The sequence below is a fragment of the Oryzias latipes genome, chromosome 19 (genome assembly GCF_002234675.1).
Source record: "Oryzias latipes chromosome 19, ASM223467v1".
Taxonomy (NCBI): Eukaryota; Metazoa; Chordata; class Actinopteri; order Beloniformes; family Adrianichthyidae; genus Oryzias; species Oryzias latipes.
In genome coordinates, this window is record NC_019877.2 from 12,637,888 (window position 1) to 12,658,136 (window position 20,249).

At 38.9% G+C, this 20,249-nt stretch overlaps 1 protein-coding gene across 2 annotated transcripts; it reads left to right on the forward strand.

Annotated features, from left to right (window-relative positions):
* The first annotated feature begins 7,258 nt into the window (after positions 1-7,258).
* On the forward strand, positions 7,259-19,527 carry LOC101156855 (glutamate dehydrogenase, mitochondrial). Of its 2 annotated transcripts, XM_023949285.1 has the most exons (14): positions 7,259-7,351; positions 7,462-7,860; positions 10,931-11,011; positions 11,151-11,206; positions 11,530-11,593; positions 12,725-12,819; positions 13,784-13,963; positions 15,303-15,440; positions 15,569-15,706; positions 15,814-15,894; positions 15,991-16,114; positions 18,065-18,156; positions 18,406-18,468; positions 18,566-19,527. In XM_023949285.1, the coding sequence occupies exons 2-14, from the start codon at positions 7,464-7,466 to the stop codon at positions 18,683-18,685; spliced, it is 1,629 nt and encodes a 542-aa protein (XP_023805053.1). In that variant the 5' UTR covers positions 7,259-7,351; positions 7,462-7,463; the 3' UTR covers positions 18,686-19,527. The 2 variants fall into 2 exon arrangements, with proteins under 2 accessions (XP_023805053.1, XP_023805052.1); XM_023949284.1 differs by having other exon boundaries at positions 7,286-7,860.
* The last annotated feature ends 722 nt before the right edge of the window (positions 19,528-20,249 follow it).

Below are 20,249 nucleotides of genomic sequence, written 5' to 3' on the forward strand. Positions count from 1 at the left end.
TGATTGATCTTTTGTCTGTTGAAAGACATACAAAAAGTGCCTGCCCTTCTATTGTTTTAAATGTAATAAAAACGAATACAAATCGTCATCACTTGTCCAAAATCTTTAGGTTTTAGTGCACGGTGCTTTTAAACCAAAGTTATTCATCAGTTCAGTTTTTTAGATAACTTTTTCCAACTTTTCAACTCTCTTTCTGTGTGGACAGTCTCTATCCATGGACCATGAGGCTCATAAATGAAGCAAACAACACCATGACATCGTCATACTGACATGTATATATACGTATTTAAACAGTTTTTTGCACTGCTTATGTTTTTGCTTTTTATTTTTGTCCATTTGTTATTCACCTTACATTTGATTTAATGATAGCTGCCATGATAGCTACCTTTATTTTTAATGTGCTCCTGTATGATGGCAATGATGCATTCTATTCTATTCTATTCTATTCTATTCTATTTTTCAATTCTTCATTTATCCTGCAAAGTAAAACCATACTGTAATGCAATCAAGTAAAACTATATCACTAATTTTAAGTACACCTTTACCGAACTGTGTCACTCTTGCAGTAAATATTAAAAGACTAACATTTTGAGAAACACTTTCCAAGGTTCTTAGGTGGTTTGTTTTGTCACCAGCATTGGGAAGCTTCCACCCATTTTTCTATTTTTGCTCCACTACAATATGCTGTGATTGTGTAATTACTCCATCTAGTGTTGATTTATTGTCCTTGCAGTCACAGCAGAAACGTCACAAAAAGGGGCTGGTTTATCCAAGAAGTGTGATTAGTAAGTTCTTGATACAATAGCGTTTGCATAAATCTGTGCTCATTTAAAAAAAATAAAAATAAAAAGCTGTTTTGATACTGTAATGTTGTATTAACTTTACTTTGTAACTCAGACTTTAACATAAGTTTGCATTCCACATGCTTTTAATTTGAAAATGTCTGGAAATAAAACCAAAATTAAATTAGATTAAAGAAATCAAAATTATATTCAGATTGATTTTGTATTTGTTATAAACTATTAAACATACATTAGTTGACTGCCAGTGTAACAACAGCACAGTTAAAATTCAACTTTTAACAATTGTAGATGTTTTTTAAATTGGTAATGAAAGAAAAAATATGAAACCAAAAAGGTAATTATAATGAAGGTAATTTCTCACTTCTTTGCACACAAAAACTCCAAAGTAAAAATAACCCATTGGCCTGATTTTGACACAGCTCCAAAGTAAAGAAAGGACTGACTTTTTTCAGGGTTACTGAAAAGAAAAGACAGAAAGAAAGAAACCACTATAAAACCATAAAAACTAGTATTGCTCCTAAAATATATTCCAACATGAATAACCCAGCCCTGCGACAGACTGGCGAACTGTCCAGGGTGTCCCCTGCCATCACCCAAAAGTTGCCAGGATTGGCTCTGTGACATCGAAAAGGATAAAACGGAAGAAGATGAATGAATGAATGAATGAATGAATGAATGAATGAATGAATGAATGCAATGAATCAATGAATGAATGAATGAATAACCCATGACTTGAGTTGAAGAAATAACCCAAGTGTTTTAAGAGAGTCCTTTTTTTTAAATAACCTTTTTTGGTTTTGTTATTATAAGATGTTGTTGAATATTTTTTACCGGTACTTGAAAATTTGTTGCAGTGTGTCTTTGTAAAAATAATAGTTGTCAATGGCATCATTTGTACATAACTCTAGTTTTCATATTCTGTATTTAATATCAAAGTGTACTAAAATGACTCCAAAATTGGACTCTTTTGTGCCCATTTGGTCAGACTTGGAAACAGATTAAAGCAGACCTTGGAGATGATTTCCTTTGACAATAATGGCATGAAGTGCATTAAATATTAGATTCGACTTATAGGGGGGAACATTGAGTTCTTCATATTTTCCATTAAACCTGTGTGTAATATTATGTTATTCCTATCATGACAAAGGTGGATAAAGGTGGAATGATTTCATGTAATCCATGGACACCAATGAAGATCACAAATCATTGACAAAAGGTTCAGCGCACTGTCTAGTGGGTCTAGATGACCCAACTCCCAATGTTAAAGTGCCTAGGATAGCATTCAATAGAATTCTGGGAAAGGTTCTGATTTGCTGAGATTTTTCAGAATTAATGTTAGAGTTTCTTAAGCAGGTTTCATTTTTTCTTGTTTTGATTAAAACATTTAAATTTGACCATGGGTGCCCACTTTTAAGATAAATTGAGGAGACAGCATTGTGTTTCTTTAGACCTCCATTGTCTGCATGTTCAGAAGGACGAGGAGGTCATGGGGACAGCTCGAAGATCTGCATGAAAACGAACAAGCACACTCAGACACAGAGTTTTCCTAGAACCAGCAACCGCTCTCTGCTCTCCACTGACGTAGTAAAGCACCATGTGACTCAGTTGCTTGGGCTCTTGTTTGCTTCCCGGCTCTCCTATCCTGTCAGGCCACACCTCTGCGGTTGGGTGGGAGTTGTCAGGCAGGCAGCCAATGACACGAGAGCGTTCACCCTTTGACACAGGCAAAGATAAATCAAATGTGTGCCAGTGTAATGAGGAAAACAGAAAGGGAAGGGGAGTGGGGGGAAATATAATAAAAGATAACCAAGAGCAGCCAAGCAGGAAAAGGGTGGAAAGATAAAAAAAAGAAAGAACCAGTTTTCATTTAGTCCAATGCAGAAATTTATTAGATTTTTTTATATAATCACCTTTTGATCACATTTTTGATCACATTTTTCTTTGTACCGGTATATAGAAAAAACAATGTGTTTGTATTTTATTTTTGCAGGTGTTTGAAAACAGAGAAATCGTAATGCAAACTACACTACTACTACGTATAAAAAGATTTTTTTTTAAAAAGAGGTTTCTGAGTACTAACGTTTGATAAATGACCTTCTTATTCTGCTGATGCTGCATTGTCTCAGTCCTGACTAAACTCTAAGACATGACAGCTCTTTGTAGCCAAAAGTGAGCAAAAAGTCTATAGTTAACTTTAAAAAACTAACATTTTTAAACTTCTGGATGGTTTTTACTAAGAAAAAGGAGCCAAAGTCCTATAATTCTGTAAGATGTTAAAGTTTTTAAAATCTGAAACTATTAAAGGAGCTGCAATGACAAAGCTGTGCAGATGTTTACTTTGTAAGAAAGATGTATAAATAGGAATATGCATATATGCAAAAAAAGACATTCAAGAGAGTTTAAAGAATCACAGCAATAACAAGGACACTCTATAGGATGCAACTCAAAAACAGTCACAACTTGTGAAAAAAAACTGACAGCTGTGGTATAAATGGATGAATTACAGGTATTTTGTGTGAACAGACAAAAAATTGGACACATTAACATTAACAGAAGCAAGTTTCTGAGTGTCTACATGATCATTTTTTCATTGCAAAATGCATTTGTTGTATCTCCAAAGTTGTGCAGTTTTAGTTTACATCTCTGCTGGGATGGAATAACTATTGTCTTAAAGATTGGCTTGCATGTTCAGCTCTTAGTTATCTTTACTGCTGTTTGCTTATCACCCAGAAGAAACAAAGACCAAAAATATGAGCACTCAAGCAGCATCTACTTTCTCTGCCTGCATCAAGAAAGCTCAAATTGCCTAATCTCAGCTCACTGTCCTGTTTTCCAGAGGTGATAAAAGCACACAACAAAGCAATCTGGAGATAAAAGGCTGCCAATGTTGCATTAGTAGACTGGAACCCTAGATTTTATGGTAGCAACAGGATTACTCTATATTATAGTATCTAATTGAGGGTTATTACAAAAAAATGTTTTGGAAATTATGCACAACATGCTTTTGCTTTTCACACTTTGTTGTGTAAGTGTGTATTTGTTCTGATGGTTGAGGATATGAACGGGTACTTGTACTTGCATCCCAGGAAATGAGTGTAATCTTATCTGGTGTGCAGAGTCCGCAGGTACAAGTCCAGGTCAGGGCCTTGTTCAGTCCAACTCAGCACTCAGTTGTGTATAGCGGCAGGCGTACATGTTTGTGTGTAAGTGCAGAAAACTCATGATAATATGTTGAGCAACATCTCTGCATCACTTCACTATATCTTTGAGCTTTGGCAATGGAAGAAGATAAAACTAGAACACAGAGTCATCCTGAAAAAACAGTTTTTAATGTGTCGCATTGAGAGCTTTGGTGTAATCCCCAATAAACTGCCACCATTTATCATACATTTCCACTTTAAATAAAAATTTGGCTGCCATATCCCGAGTTGTGCTGAGTCAGCAAGTCTCTGATCAAATCTATATGAGCCAACCTGTTTGTGTTGCTTCGGCCAAGCTCAGTTGAAAGCAGCTCTGTAGCTGTCACCTATACCTGTACATGCATGTTGTGATGTAATTCCATGGCAATATTTCTGTCTTTGACATGACCTCCACAGACATTCATGCAGCATGCACACTGCACCTTCCCAAAGGAGAATAAAAGTCGACCTGATTTCCTCAATTACATTTATTGTTCCTATCTAAAGTAGTGGATCAAGAAAAGACTTCCTGTTTAAACCCAAGGCTTTCTCTTTGTCAAGATCAACAACTGGCCCTCTATATGAACGATGTTTCTGTTTTCTTTAATTTGTCTTGTTAGTCACATTAAGCAAACTGAGGTTATTCAATCAGTAAATGCTATTTTTGTTTTTGATTTGTTGTTTCCAGAAAAATATATGCCTGAAAAAATGATCAGAAGCCCTTTTCTTGAAGGTACACAGGGGGGTAAGTCATGTGCTGTTTTTCAAGCAAACCTTGTTCTAAAAACAGTGACAAACAAAGTCCATGTATTCCTGCACAGACTTCCTCATTAATGATTGCTGCCCACTAAGAAAGTTAATGCACCACTCGACTTGGCCTTCCTGGCCCCCCCACAGCAGTGCTGCTCACCGAGCAGATCACAGAAACGCTGATGACTGCAGGCTTTGCAGAGACCTTTTGGTCAAAAGGGACCAAAACAGCTCCCATGTGTGGTGAATACAACCCCTCTGCAAATTAATGCAACTGCTTGCTCCAAAGATATATTTGTATTTAACAATATTCATTCATTCATCTTCTTCTGTTTTGTCTCTTACGGGGTCACGGGGCTGCTGGAGCCTATCCCGGTCCCTTACGGGCGAAGGCAGGGGACACCCTGGACAGGTCGCCAGTCTGTTGCAGTATTTAGCATTTGTGCAAAGCATTTTTTCTTCATGACTGCATTTCATTTTAAAATTATGATTAGCTGTGACCTCTGTTGACCTATATAGTCATGCTTCCTGTTTACCTGTTTTCTTTACTCCTGTTTCTTAATCCTTCAAATATTTACACTAAGCTGAGCCAGCTGCCTGCTGATGTTGACAGATGTTCATATTTATCCTATTAAACATTAAGAAATACTTTTGAACATCCCGTTATGCGTCAGCATTTGTTTCAAGTTTAAATAATAAAGATCATGTTTGAAAGTTAAAAAAATGAAGGGCATGATTAACTCTGTTGCTTTTGGCCTAGTGTTAACTTTTATGGAACCACCCTTATCCTCTTTTCATCTATTTTCAACTTGTTCCCAGAGATCTTTTAATCATGACTATGGCATTTTTAGCCAAATTAAAAAAAACTTGTGTTTCAAGACAGTTTCTGCAAAGCATGAGGAGTTCATTAGAAATTCACCTCTGGCATGGGGAGACCCCGCCTCCCCTTCCCCTCCCCATTACTGAAAGCTCTCTGTTTACATGTTTTCCTGCAAGTTCACAGCCTCTCACACTCTCAACCTCACGTTTCTGGTGCAACAAAAATGGCGAGCAATGTTGGAGGTACAGCTGTACAGTTTTAAACTAGATACCAGCTCAGACAGAGGAAAACAAAGATGTACATTGATCTAATCCTCTACAAGTGGATGCATCGGAATGGAGCAGAGCAGGAAGCTTGTGGCCCCGCCCACTATATTTTCTACATCACAAATATGATCTTTTTCAAACGACAGTTTTCCGTCTGCTTCTGCTTTACAATGATTTAAATTAAAAAATAATCAGAAATGAAATCTTGAGCTTAATTTTCTCAAAACATGTCTTCCATCGTAAGAAACAATGCATCAAGAACATGTTTTAGAAAAAGAAGGATTCTTTAAAGTACATGAGATGTGCTTTATTTTCATATGTTAGCGTCAACTTTCCTACAAACATTTAACACTTTTGAAAGGACAATAATATATAAAATCTTGAATTCAACTGATGTAGTACTAACAGGCAGATAATAAATATAAACTGTAAAGTGTGAATGCTGACATCTGAAGCCAGACAAGATGCTGCAGAATGCTGAAGAAGAAAGGAAATTTTGAAGGCTGATATTACTGATACGACTTTCAGATTACTTTTTTGGTTTTAAATAAACTAAAAAGTTAAGCAGGACTAAAGAATTCAATGAAAGCAAATTGATGCTTAAAACAAATGCTAAACACCGAATCAATATTTTTATAGCTTTATGCATGGTTTCACAAGAGAACGTCATTGAAATTGTTGCATTGGAAACACAGAAATTGCTGTTTCATTTCTTACCCTGCAGAACAAACAAACAAATAAACAGAAGGAATGACATGACCACATGCTTTTGCATATTACAAACAGCTAAAATTTAACTACAGTGTTTCACAAAATCTACAGTAACTATGCTATAAATGTGACTTTGTTGCCATGTCCTTGTAGGATGCCAGAAATGTCAGAAATGGCTGCTGAAGACTTCACAGTAGTAGTTTAAGGGTTTTCATCTGGACTTTGTTTTTAAAGTTGAAAACGTTTCACCTCTTATTCAAAATTGACAAAGCCTTTTGGATAAGAGGTGAAACGTTTTCAACTTTAAAAACCATGTCCAGATGACAGCCCTTAAATCTACCATGATGGAATCAACGTGGATGAATGACAATCTTCATAGACATAATGCTGAAGACTTGTGACATTTTTGGTTGAGCCTGCTACGCATGATATATTTTTAAATGGACATCATCAGATATCATCAATTTGTCTTTTTTTTTCAACAAATTTTGATAGTAAAAAAAAAATCATGATATATAGATAAATAAATAAATATAAAGTAAAACAAATTGTACAATTTAAAAAAATGTGTAACTAGTTTCAATAAGAATTAAACACAATTTAATTCAAATTTATTTTACATTAAACATAAAAAATATTAAAAATATATATATACATTTTTAGACTTATGAGCGCGCGCTGTCAAACGGCGCGTGCACTGTTGGTCCTCCTCTTCCGCGTGCTTCCTCCCTCGCGGAAATCTTGGTGCTCCCTGGCTCGTGCTCCTTTTAAAGCAAACTGGCACTGAGTGAGATTTCTCACTCGGCCAGAAGACGGGACACGGTGAGGAGCTGCTGTGCCTCTCATTCTACACCCTCTCCTGTCGTCACCCCATCCGTGTAGTTTAGTTCTTTTCTTTTATCGTTTACATCATTAGCTTCTTCTTGTTTCAGTTATGTATCGGTATTTTGGGGAACTGTTGAGCCGCTCTGCGGGCAGTGCCCTGGCCTCGGGATGCGTGGACTCCGCTCTCCCAGTGTCGTCGTCTTTGATGCGGGTCCGTCGCTATGCCGATGCGGCCAACGAGCCCGACGACCCCAACTTCTTCAGGATGGTCGAGGGCTTTTTTGACCGCGGTGCCACCATCGTCGAGGACAAACTGGTGGAGGACCTGAAGACCAGGGAAACCCCTGAGCAGAAGAGACATCGCGTGCGGGGCATCCTGCGAATCATCAAGCCATGCAACCACGTCCTGAGCGTGTCGTTCCCGATCAAGAGGGACAACGGAGAGTGGGAGGTGGTGGAGGGGTACCGCGCCCAACACAGTCAGCACAGGACGCCCTGCAAAGGGGGTAAGCACCGAGCAAGCCCTCCTCTACTCCCCGCTAGCTTAGCTAGCTGTAGCGTCCGTTAGCAGTCAAGCTAGCCTAACAATGCATTGAAATGCTTACTATAAACAGACGACAAAACAGTACAATTTAACGCACTATTACGAAAAGAAAAAGGCATAACTTAGAGAAAGGTGGCACTAATTTTCTACTTGTGTATGTCAATGACCTTCCTAAGTTCCTGCCCACCGAATATAGCGGTGATGATTAGCAGTTAGAAAGAAAGAACGCAAACTTAAGCAGTTTTTGTTTTTAGAGTACAGTTAAAGTGTACCAGTTTCTCCCTGTTGGACTACTTTTATTCCAAATCTAAAGAGGTGTCTTTCAGAGGATGTTCATGCAAGTGTCAAGCTCTACATCAGTGCTATAACTAACCTAACTACAGGCCAGGGCAAACTGAATTATTTTCCCCCAAAAAAACTTTATTGACAAAACTGGCAAGCAATAACACACAATTAAACTGTATTTAAATATGCTCCAAGGTTTTAATAAATCTGAGCACTGATAATGCATGGCAATAATGTATAGTAAGCCCTGTAGGCGTGGAAGTCTGCAGATGGGGGTGTAAGTGTTTAAAGACATGCTATTTGCTAGCATGTTACAGGTGGGGTAGTGTGTGCAAGGCCTTTGAAAGCCTGCAAAACCTGCTTGTTAGAGATTATTAGTGAGCCAGACAGTTTATGTTGTTGGCTGTTTAAAAGTGATATTTTTTTTTATTGTAAGTGATCTGGATGCCAGCTTTATCATCCTTTATGCATACTTTTGTTCTTTTTCTTACCATATCGACACTGGGTGTCTGCATTTGAAATGGTTTTAACATCACTGTACACCAGAACATTAAATGTTTCTTATGTTAAATCAATAACAGCCCGGCTCTGTACATCTCATAAAAAGTCCAGGATGTTTTAGGCATCCGAACAAAATCCTCCATTGCATTTGTCTGGAGTGAGCATTTGATTCGTTAGTCAAAACTTTTCTATTAAAAAAAAAAAAAAAAAAAAACCTGTAAAACTTTTAACGATTCCTTTTTATACAGTATAAAAGTTTGTGCCTACAGACAGTACTTTTATCTTGTTACAGGAGATGTCAGGGTCATTGGCCTAAACCAGGGGTTTCCAAACTTTTTGCAAAGAGTGGCAGATTTGATGAGCTGTAAGAGTCACAACTTGACACCTGAAATCTAATAACATTAAATTTAAATGAGCATTTCAATGAACATTTATTGCAATGGTATACTTTTAATTTCTTCCCATAAACATCTAAATGTGTTTTTGCCAACATAGCTGTCAATATTTCAATTTTTCACACTGTTTATTCTCAGTAAGCATGTCGTAGATGGCGTGTCTCGTCTGGAGCCGTCTCTTCATGGTGAAAAGGAAAATGTTTATTTAGCCAACCACAATCAAGAAATCGTACACAAAGTTTTAGAAAGTGCTGGGTGCTGCATATGATTGATTTTTCTGAAAAGAACCTGTTAGAAATATGGGCCAGTCTTAACATGAACATGATTGAACATGCCTGGTCTAAATGTAGCAAAGCATGCACTTGTCATGTCCAACTTCATCCGTTTCTGGTTGTGCAGCTGCAAAGTTGGATTCGTCAGGAATAATGGGAAGAGCTAAACAAGCTGTTATCTTTCAAATGGATTAATCATTAATACTGAGTGCAGACCCTTGTCTGCATGAAGATCAAACTACAAAGTGCAAAAGCTGTTTTTGCACTTGAAACCCGACTTTAATGGCCAAACTACAACCTGAATGAGCAACGACTATGGATGTTTGGGATTGTACAGCTTTTTACTGGTCATATCTGTTAGCATCCGTGTTTACCCATCCCTGGAAGTTACGTTTTTTTTGTCTCTTTAGAAGTATCGCTAAAAGACAATCCAGACATTATTTGCTCAGCTGCTGATTCTGCAGGGCTGCCCAACCCTGCTTCCTCACCCTGCTACTTTTCCAGCTAATCCTGCTCCACTTGCTGTTTACCTGACTCCAGTCTGTTCAGTCATGCACAAATTAGAATAACATCCAAAATACAAATTTTAGAGCAAATTGTGTAACATAATTGCTGTCTTCAGTTGTAAAAGAGCTCCTGGGTATTACTGCATTTCACTTTCAGTCCTGACTGCACACATAAAGCTGCTGTGGAGACAAGAACTCTAAACTGTATCTTGAGCCCGTTTTTTTTTTTCTGCCCCTCAATTTCTGTTCGCCATTTTAAAGGAATGTGTTTACGTAATTGTTTTGGTTCTTGTTGCTGTGGCAGGAAGTCGGTTGGGTGGACAAAAGCAAGTCTGTATGTGATATTCTCCAGCCGTCAGGCCTCTTTTCCCCTTTTAATGTGTTTTTTTTTTTTTTCCTGAAAAGATGTTCAGTCTAAGCGGGAGTATAAAAGCTGTTTCCCAGAATGTTTCATCTTTTCCGTGTCGAAGGCCATTGTGTAATTTAATACTGCAGCAAATGCAGCCTGTGGAGGATAAATGGAAGCCTTGATCTGCTATAATGTGACAGCAGTTAGCAGGCTCTCAAAGGGAAGTTAATGTATAGTTCACATAGTTTTCCAGTCTCCTCTTTGGGGGTGTGCCCTTGGCTTTTCTCTGTGAAAGGAACCCTGGAAGGGCTATTTCTGGTATGGCTGTTCAATCTCCCTCACGCAGGCATCGCACCAATGACGTTGAGCCGTTTGGCAGGCGTGGCTCTCTTTTATGACTTCGTTCGGTGGTTCTTATGTTGCTACAGTAACTGTAGTAAACGTCACACAACAGGAACATATGACTGTAGCTCCAGGGGTAGAGGCTGGAAGTGGAGGGTTGTGGTTTGCTATCTCGGCCTCCACCCGCCAATTATTTTTATGGAGTGTCGGCTGAGTAGTGCTGTAGAGCATAATGAAAGTACTACAACCTTTCTGTTCAACCTTCCCTTGTACAATAAGACTCTTTTAGACAGATCAGTATTATAATTTACCAACTTTGCATACGTGTATGTTTTTCTTTTAAATTGAGGGTATTGAACGCCTGGTTTTGTTGTTTCTGCAGGTATCCGCTACAGCACAGACGTGTCTGTGGATGAGGTGAAAGCCTTGGCCTCTCTGATGACATACAAGTGTGCTGTTGTAGGTGTGTATTAAAGTCTGTGATCATGTTTTTTTGTCAGTTTTTTTTTTTTTTTTTTTTTTTTATACTGATTGCAAATTTGCTCAAAGAATGACCCCCCCCTACTTTTCTGAAATAAATAAATACCTCTATCCTCTTCCAGATGTGCCATTTGGTGGAGCCAAAGCTGGAGTTAAAATCAACCCCAAGAATTATTCTGTAAGCATTTGGATGCCAACCCTTCCTTCGTCCCTCAGGCTCTCCCACACACACTCACAAACGCATTTAGGCACGTTTAACTGGATGCTGCAGTATTTCAAGTGCAAAAGCAGATCCTGAAATAAACATGGAAGCAATTAGAGCGTTGACAAACTTCCCCAAAACTTTGGCTTTGGTTGTCATTAAGGCAAAGCAACATTAGAAAGAAAATGTTTTGTCTCCTTGATCAAGCTTCACTTGTGGAGGTTACAGTTTGGTTGCCGTGGAGAAAATGTCTCCGACTTGTTGAGATGTTTCCACTTAAAATCTACATTTTGTTGTAGGACAACGAGCTGGAAAAAATCACCAGGAGATTCACCATTGAGCTGGCCAAGAAGGGTTTCATCGGTAAGTCCTCTAATGAGAACCCTGGTTTGTTGCTTTTACACCTAAAGTGATGTCTTTCCACAGTGGGTGTGGCTTGATCTCTTGTGATTTTTCAGTAAAGGGTTGTATTTTTCCATTAAGAGAGGCATATTTCCCGTGGTTTTCTGGCCTGTTTGTTCAGGATGGGTGAGCCCATGGTGTGTTTCTTCCTGCCAAGGAGGATTAGACGGCTAAAGGAAGAAGGATAGAAGCTGTATTTAAAAACTTACAGCTGGATCCTGGAACTTTTATTCACTTTTATAAGAGCATTTTTGAATAAAAACATTCTTTTTAGATCCCATGTTGTTTTAAGGCAATATCATTTTAACAGATCTCATATTCAGACAATAATTTATTTCCATATTTAACATTATATTTATTTTCATTCACAATCATATCTTTTTTTAAATAAATGCAGCTGAATGAAGGCGTGTTTACCTTTTTAATTTGTTGTAAAAAAAACGTTTGGAAAAAAGGTTGTGCTTATGTGCCAATGAATGTCTTTTTCACATAAGTGGAGAAGATGAATGAGGAGGCGGAGTCAAGCTAATGTGCAACATAAGTGTACGGTAACTTTTAAATGGAAAGGCTGAATGCACTTTAAGTTTTAACAAATAATTGGCAGTGAGGGAGAATAATTGGTCTGCGATCATCATGGAGACTCTAAAATGGTTTCCTTGAAGGGTTGTAGTGTTTACTGAAGGTTTACATTTATGATCACTGCTATAAACCATATTTTAGTCTGTACTGAAAGTCTTTTCCTGGCTTCATGAAGGTAAATATTTGATGCACGAGCTTGTTTACCTCTACATCTTTCTTTTGCAACATTTGCTGCGGTTTTGAATTTCAAGAATACAAGGTTCCCCCTTTCTCTATGTCACTAGCTTCCCTGCATGCCGACTTCTCTTTTTAGATCGGGGGTGGGGGGGGAGTATATATGCATGTCACAAGGTCACAGTTCTCGCGTTTCCACTTGGGCCTGGCCCTGTTTCTTCTGCAGGACATTCACACAGAGATCAACAGGAGCAGTCGAGCTCAGAACTGAGACATGCAGTCGTCAGCTGTCCTGCACAGATTGCTTAACCCCTCCCTCTTCACCTTTGTGTTTACCAGGACCTGGCATTGATGTCCCTGCACCAGACATGAGCACCGGGGAAAGGGAGATGTCCTGGATTGCTGACACATATGCCAACACCATTGCACACACAGTGAGTTGAAAACACCTCCCAGCGCAGATGTGCAGCACCCATAACCCATCTGACACGGCCACAGTTTAGTCTGAAACAGGCCAGATTTGAAGGGAGGAGTGAGTCACGTTTAAACTATGAGCAATGGTTTCCTACCCCCCTCCCTTCCCAGACAGCTATGGAGACATTCTTCCTCTCTTTAAAAGCTGCTTTCACATTCAGGCCTGAGAGTCTCTCTTTTTTTTTTTATTTGCTTAGTTTATCACTTTCCAGTGGAACAAACCAAACTGGGGAAATGTTTTTTTTTTTTTTTGCACATTCTGTGCTTGTGCTGATTCCATAGAAACCAGTTCCTGTCCTGCAGTTTTAAAGCAGAGTTTGAAAAGGACTACTACTGTCTTCCAACAATCTTCCTTTTATTTTTCCAATGAGTTCTTCATAAACTCACCAAGATAATCACTTTAAAACTCCTTAACAAGGAGACACACAGTTAAATTCCACACGAAGCTTACAAATAAAGGTTATTTATCACGTCACCTGATTATAAGTTATCAGAATAATTTCTTCATTAATGACCTGTGTTTTACTGGCTGGAAACCCTCATAGGATGATGGGAAACATTTCGGTGTTGGGTATTGAGAGCAGAGGGCTTGTGGGTATTTTGTGCTGACCTTAGTTTAGAGGCTCTCTGGTCGGGTGGCACAATGTTCTGCTGCATGTGTAGCATGCGAAGCAGCCAACGCTGTAGCAGACATTTATAAAGGTTCTGAATCTAATAAATATTTGGCTTGAGGTGAATATAAAACGGTTTTATTTTTGTTTTTCGGACTTTACAGTTTTTAGAGTATATTGTTTATGTCTTTAGTAGTTGAAGATGTTTTATTTTGACATGACAGTAGATCTAATTCTAAAGCCAGTGGTCTCAATAACACATTTCTAACTGATGCTGCATATTACCCATAATCCTCTTTGCATTTATTTGCAGGACATCAATGCCCACGCATGTGTGACCGGAAAGCCCATCAGCCAGGGAGGAATCCACGGACGCATCTCGGCCACCGGTCGTGGAGTTTTCCACGGCATCGAGAACTTCATCAATGAGGCCTCCTACATGAGCATGCTGGGATTGACGCCAGGCTTTCAAGACAAGACCTTTGTCATTCAGGTGTGAAAAATCTCCCTGTTGAGTCGGTCAGACTGTCGTACAAAACAATCGCGTTCTTTGAGGATTCAAAACTTTATTAAAGTTTCTGACGCAGGGCTTTTGGAGCTGCGTCTTAATCAAAGCGCTGCCATCTGTTCTAACCCAGATCCAGACGGTAGTGAGCTGAAGTCTGACTGTGGAAAATGACTCAGAAATTGTAACCAGCTTGATCTCTCTGTAGAAAACTTGTCACAAATGTATCGTCCAGTGTGTTGAAAAAGCATTTTCTCATAAGGACACAATCATTCTGTGAAAGAAGAACTCACTGTGTGGAGACAGAAAGAGCAGTGTCGCCTGTTTCAGTTCCTTGTGTGCTACAAGAACAACTCGTGTCGCACAAACATGGATGCACAAACATCGTAGAAATATAATAATAGGTTTTTATATCAAAAGTACAATCTGACATTTATGACCTTTTTATAGTTTAAATGGATTTTGTCTGTGGCATTCATGTGTTTGTGCTCATGTTTCTTTGCAGGGTTCTAATTTTTGCTTAACCACATTGCTTCAGTCTTCCTGCAACTTTCAAAGAAACCGTGTGTTTTTTTTCCCCTCTTTTTTCTAAAACGGCACGTGAGGAGTTTGTTTTTATGGTCAGATAAACATCAAAGAAGAGTAAAAGTCGTGACAACAGCTGAATCAGGACACGGATTTTCAAAAAGTTAATCCTTTTGTATGTGTTTGAGGATTATGCTGGGCTGAGATTAGGATTCACTAGAGATTTATCAGTGAGACTGGAGCATCTCAAGTATCTACACTAGCAGAGTTCGTCCTGCTGGAGTATAGACACACAAACTTCTATACCGCTGCAAGCTTAAGAGAAACTCTCTAGACTGTGATCCGATCTGATCAAACGTCTGGATGCAGCAGAACAACCCCATATTATGAACTGCAAGCCAATCCCAGAATGCCTGATGCAGAAATGCTCTGAGGCAGTTTAGAAGTTGGTGTGTTTAAACTCCAGCAGGACAAACTGTGCTAATGCACATAAATTAAAAACAATGCAGATGTCGTCAGTTCACCAGATAAACCAGCTATGCTCTCAGTTTGGTGAGTTTACCAAATCAGAGTCCCTGATTGGTCAAAGTTCAACCGGGTTTAGCTGTCAATGCGCGTTTTGTACGGAGAACCTTAAAAACGTGTTTGAATGTGGAAACCCAGAACATGCATTAGTGTTTACAATGACTTTTTACTGGAAGTTGCTGCTTGAACACTCATGGTGGTGTGTACGTACCATGATGCTGTACTTGTGTTATTGTGTTGTGTCGTAAATGACTTGCTATGGTTTGCCTTTCGACAGGGCTTTGGTAATGTGGGCCTTCACTCCATGAGGTACCTTCACAGGTTTGGTGCCAAATGCGTCGGCATTGGTGAGATCGATGGAGCCATCTACAACCCAGATGGCATTGACCCCAAACAGCTGGAGGACTACAAACTGGTACCAGCACAGCATCCCTGCTCTCACTTTGAATTATTCTTCCTTTTTATTTATTTCTCGTAATCAGACTCATTTCTCTGTCAATCAACAACGTTGACACTAATCTCGCCCCTCTCCCTTTTCTGCAGCAACATGGCACTATTGTCGGCTTCCCAGGAGCCAAGCCCTACGAAGGGAACATTTTGGAGGCTGACTGCCACATCCTGATCCCTGCCGCTGGAGAGAAGCAGCTCACGCGTAACAACGCCGGCAGGATCAAGGCCAAGGTAAACGCCGGGATTCAAACACAGCAGTTGTTGTGAATCTCTGTTGTTTGAAGGATTTATTAGGATGAGCAGAAAGTAACTGGAGCGTTTTTACTTTTTCTGTGGAGATCATTGCTGAGGGTGCTAACGGCCCCACCACCCCAGGTGCTGACAAGATCTTCCTGGAGAATAATGTCATGGTTATTCCTGTAAGTCTCTTTTTTTCAAAACAAATCATGTACGACTTCATAACGGACAGTAATCCTGGAGGGGTGGATCTGACTGCCGTGGCCTTTTCTCTGCAGGATATGTACCTGAATGCCGGTGGTGTGACCGTGTCTTACTTTGAGTGGCTGAAGAATCTCAACCATGTCAGCTACGGAAGGCTGACCTTCAAATATGAGAGGGACTCAAACTACCACCTTCTCAGTAAGCACAGAAGTGTTGAACAAATCCTCCAAAACCTTCGTAAACAACTAAAGACAAACTTTCAATTCTTCTATTCTAGAATCCCAGCATTCACACTCACATTAAAGACTTTAGCAGATTGTTAAAATTGTTTATTGGCCTACAAATGATCCCACACTAAAAGATGTTTTAAAAGTATAATTTAACAAAGGATCTAAATGTAAAAGTCAAGAAACTACCGATGAGTTTTTAAGAAGTATTACTCTGTCTGATAAAATCATTTGATCATTCTCTTAAACCTGACACAAATGAGGTGAGAGTTCAGAATGTTCCTTTTTATATACAGAGGATGCCGTGTGTTTATCAGACTAAGAGAAGAACTCCGTCGTTTGGTTTATAGTTTTGAGACGTTTTTAAATAGATCGACATGTTGAGTTTACATCATGTGACCCGGCCCGGAAAGGACTGCTTGTGTGAAAAAAGGAACACTTCTAACCCGTAAGACCCCAGACCCATTTCTCCCTAAGATTTCTGATGTATTTCTGTTACACTGATGGGTTCTTATGGGTTTGAAACATGCCAAAATGAATATGTTTAAAAATACATTAAAAAAAAGGTAAATAAACCACATATTCCTACCTTTACCTTTACTTCATGAAACAATCTTACTAAAACATTTAAAGACTCTAACAGTTTTAAACTGTTTTAGTTTTATTCTATTTGTCATCTTAAGCAATTGCATTTTCATTTTTAAAACATTTTAAAATTCATTTTTACTAGCAGACTTGATGATCTGCTTTCTTTGTGGTTCAATGACAGTTTCACAGAAATGTTAGTGGTGTTGGTAAAAAGATTTAGAACTTTAATATTAGACGTTTGCTGAGAGTAAAGATCTGTACATTTGCTTTGATTTAAAGTCAAGTCAAGAATTTCATTTTTTTTTTTTTATTTAAAAAATTTTGAAGATCTTTATTTGTACAGTAAACCCTTGTTTTTCGCGGGGGTTACGTTCCAAAAAGAACCCGTGATAGGCAAAATCCGTGAAGTAGAATCCTTCTTTTTTTTTTTTACAATTATTATACAATTAAATACTCTATTATACCTTGAAAAGAAAGAACAAACCATTTTACAGGCTCAAGCATTTTTTTCACAAATAGAAATACTTTAGAAACGTTTTTTTTCAACAAATACCTTCTGTTCTGTACTGTCAAATAATAATTTTAATCATCAATGTGAACAGAATCCCGGAGATTAGCCCCGCCCACCGCGACCCGAGTAATTGGATTAAACGGGAGAAAATTTAAAATGATTATGAATAAAATACAAAGAACAGTGGGACAAATAGTGACTGAGGTGTATTTCACTGCTCTTGAGACTGAGCCGCTGCATCCTGACTCTACTCTGCAGTGTTTTCTCCCTTTGAAGCCCGCGGTTCAGGTGTGTTCGTTCGGGGGAAGAACATAGTGATAGACAGTTGTTGCTCTTTTTTTCTATGGGTTTTGGAGAAACTCGAAATTGCATAGGAATTTGCACGTACGTGTTGTAAATTTGGCAAGCTGTTTTACGTACGTGTACATATTAAACTGCAACGTTATTGATGCACAGGTAGAGAAGAAGCGGAGTGACTTTTTAGCCAATCAGAATGCAGAACACAATGCACGCTGCAAATCCGTGAAGTAGCAAAACCGTGAAAAGTAAACCGCGTTATAGCGAGGGATCACTGTACTCCAATTTTTGACCAACAACATAATCCCAAATAAACATTTTTGGGAAAATGGTCTCTTACCCTAAACTCCATAAAAAACATGACAAATGTTTCCATGTTTTTGGTCATATGTTTGTATTCATTTTAACAGATGACCTACCAGGAGTGTTCAAACGGTCTCCCAGTAGTTTCATGTTATTGCTTTTGTTGTGCGTTTGTTTCCTGGGTTGTGACATCTCCATAAAACCATCTGTTTGTGTGTTCAGTGTCTGTGCAGGAAAGTTTAGAAAGGAAGTTTGGGAAGCAGGGAGGACCCATCCCCATTGTACCAACCGCTGACTTCCAGGCCCGAGTTGCTGTGAGTAACATTTAAAATCAGTAAAACGGACAAAATAATAATCATTTCTTTACTTGTTGGATTAAGTCCTGTAAAGCTGGTTAAAAGGATTTTAGAAAAAGTTAAAGTGACTTCAGTTTCCGTGCCTTATTTTTTTTATCAAAGTAAAAATGTATATAAATATATATTTTAATGTCTACTAATCAAACAAAAGGTTGTTCCATATTTCCGCTGAATACAAAACTGTTTTAATCCAAATTTCTGTCACAGGGTGCCTCTGAAAAGGACATTGTGCACTCTGGGTTGGCTTACACGATGGAACGATCCGCACGAGTGAGTCACTTTTCTACCATCCTGCTGTATAATGGGTCATAACAGTTTTGTCAGGACTCAACTGTCATTTTTCTAACTTTGAGCCTCATTTCCACAGCAAATCATGCGCACAGCCAATAAATACAACCTGGGTCTGGACCTGCGGACGGCGGCGTACGTCAACGCCATCGAGAAAGTCTTCAAAGTCTACAACGAGGCGGGGCTTACCTTCACATAGACGTCTCATCCAGACCTGCACTGCCTCACCTTCCTCCTTCCCCCAAGCTACACCCTCCCCTGTCCTGCTTCTCCCTGCATTGTAAAACAACCTTCAGAACATATCACTGTTTACCGCTGCTTATAGGCTCAGTAGCTGGCCTGGTGTTTATTCTGTAACCGTCGTGCTACCATTATGTTTCCGCACCCCGTCCTGCTCTGTCGTCTCTTCTGCCTGAAGATCCAGAGAAAACTGAGCGCTCTGTCCGCAGGGAAAGTCCAGAGCATTGGCCCCGCCCCTTAGCCGTCAATCAAATGTTTCCTATATTGTGGAATAGCCATTTTCACTGCATTCTTCCTGTGTTTGCAGGGCGCATGTGTGACCGTCTTGTTGTTTATGTTGACACCACTACAGTTGCCTTATTGCTGGAAGAGGTCTACTCAAAATAAAAAAGAAAATGCCACTTTAAGCTAATTTAAAAGAATTTAGACATAATTAATATTAAAGAATAGAAAATAACTTTAGTTTTTCCTCTATCTCGTAGTGTCAAGCTCAACAGTGATGTTTCAAACTTTTAGGACTCCTTTTTTTCCCCATCGTTTTTACTGTATTGTGGGTGGATGCTCTCCTCCTTCCCTACATTTTCCTTCTTTTTATCTTTCCCCTTCGCTTCAGCACAGCTTCTCCCTAACTGCTCTGCTGGCCGAGAAAGAGGAGCAGAGATGGGCGCATGGTCATTCTGTGATCCCCCACCCTGTTTTCTTCTATCTGTCCTAATATTCAGCTGAAAAAGTTCATTTTGGAGGAAAATATTTTTATTTTTTTTTCTTTTGTTTTGGAAACCAATAAAGTGTTCAAAAACATCTTATTTTGTGTGATTCTTCAAAGAAGGTCAATATGAAAGCGGTGGGAGCGGAATCAACACTTTTAATTTTAAAGTTTGATTCAAATTCTGGCACTTCCTGTTGGATCACACAATACTCATACACTGGCACCCTTCAGGTCAGCAGCACCTGTCGTGGTTGTTATAAATACACTACAACCAATCTTTACTAGTCGCTTTTACGTTAGCAAAAATTTGAAAAAAAAAGTCAGTTTTTTATCCAATACTGTATTGTTCATAAATGTAGTAAACTCATTTAGCCACAATCTTGATCAGCTATAGCAACTTACCAACCAGAACACAGCTAAATTAGCAGGAAACCACTGGACCTACATGCTTCACAACAGTTTATACTATGCCTGGCTAGACTGTTGCACCTTCTCCCCCAAAGTGAACCCTGGGGAATGTTGAAATTGATGTCACATTGGAAAAAAAATCCAATTAGAGTTTTTGATTTTGGTGCCAATAAATAAGAACAGTGAGACCATTATGCAGAAGACACAAAACGAGGTGTGTCTATCGCATTACAATAGCCTCTTTATTCCGAAAATCTGTGAAGGGAAACAAACAACATTCACAATTTTTTTTTTTACTATTTCCTCTACTCATTGTGTGTGAGTCGTGTACTTTACCATGTTGAGTATTCTGGAGTTTTGTCTGTACTTGGACACCTTTGATGAAAACACCCACATTGCGGTCAGG

What these genes read in the sequence shown, in the direction of transcription:
- LOC101156855 (XM_023949285.1), top strand. Translation starts at nt 7,464, where the DNA reads ATGTATCGGTATTTTGGGGAACTGTTGAGCCGCTCTGCGGGCAGTGCC. An exon ending in ATACAAGTGTGCTGTTGTAG is followed by an intron (nt 11,012 to 11,150) that starts GTGTGTATTAAA and finishes ATCCTCTTCCAG; the next exon opens with ATGTGCCATTTGGTGGAGCC. An exon ending in ATAATGTCATGGTTATTCCT is followed by an intron (nt 15,895 to 15,990) that starts GTAAGTCTCTTT and finishes TTTTCTCTGCAG; the next exon opens with GATATGTACCTGAATGCCGG.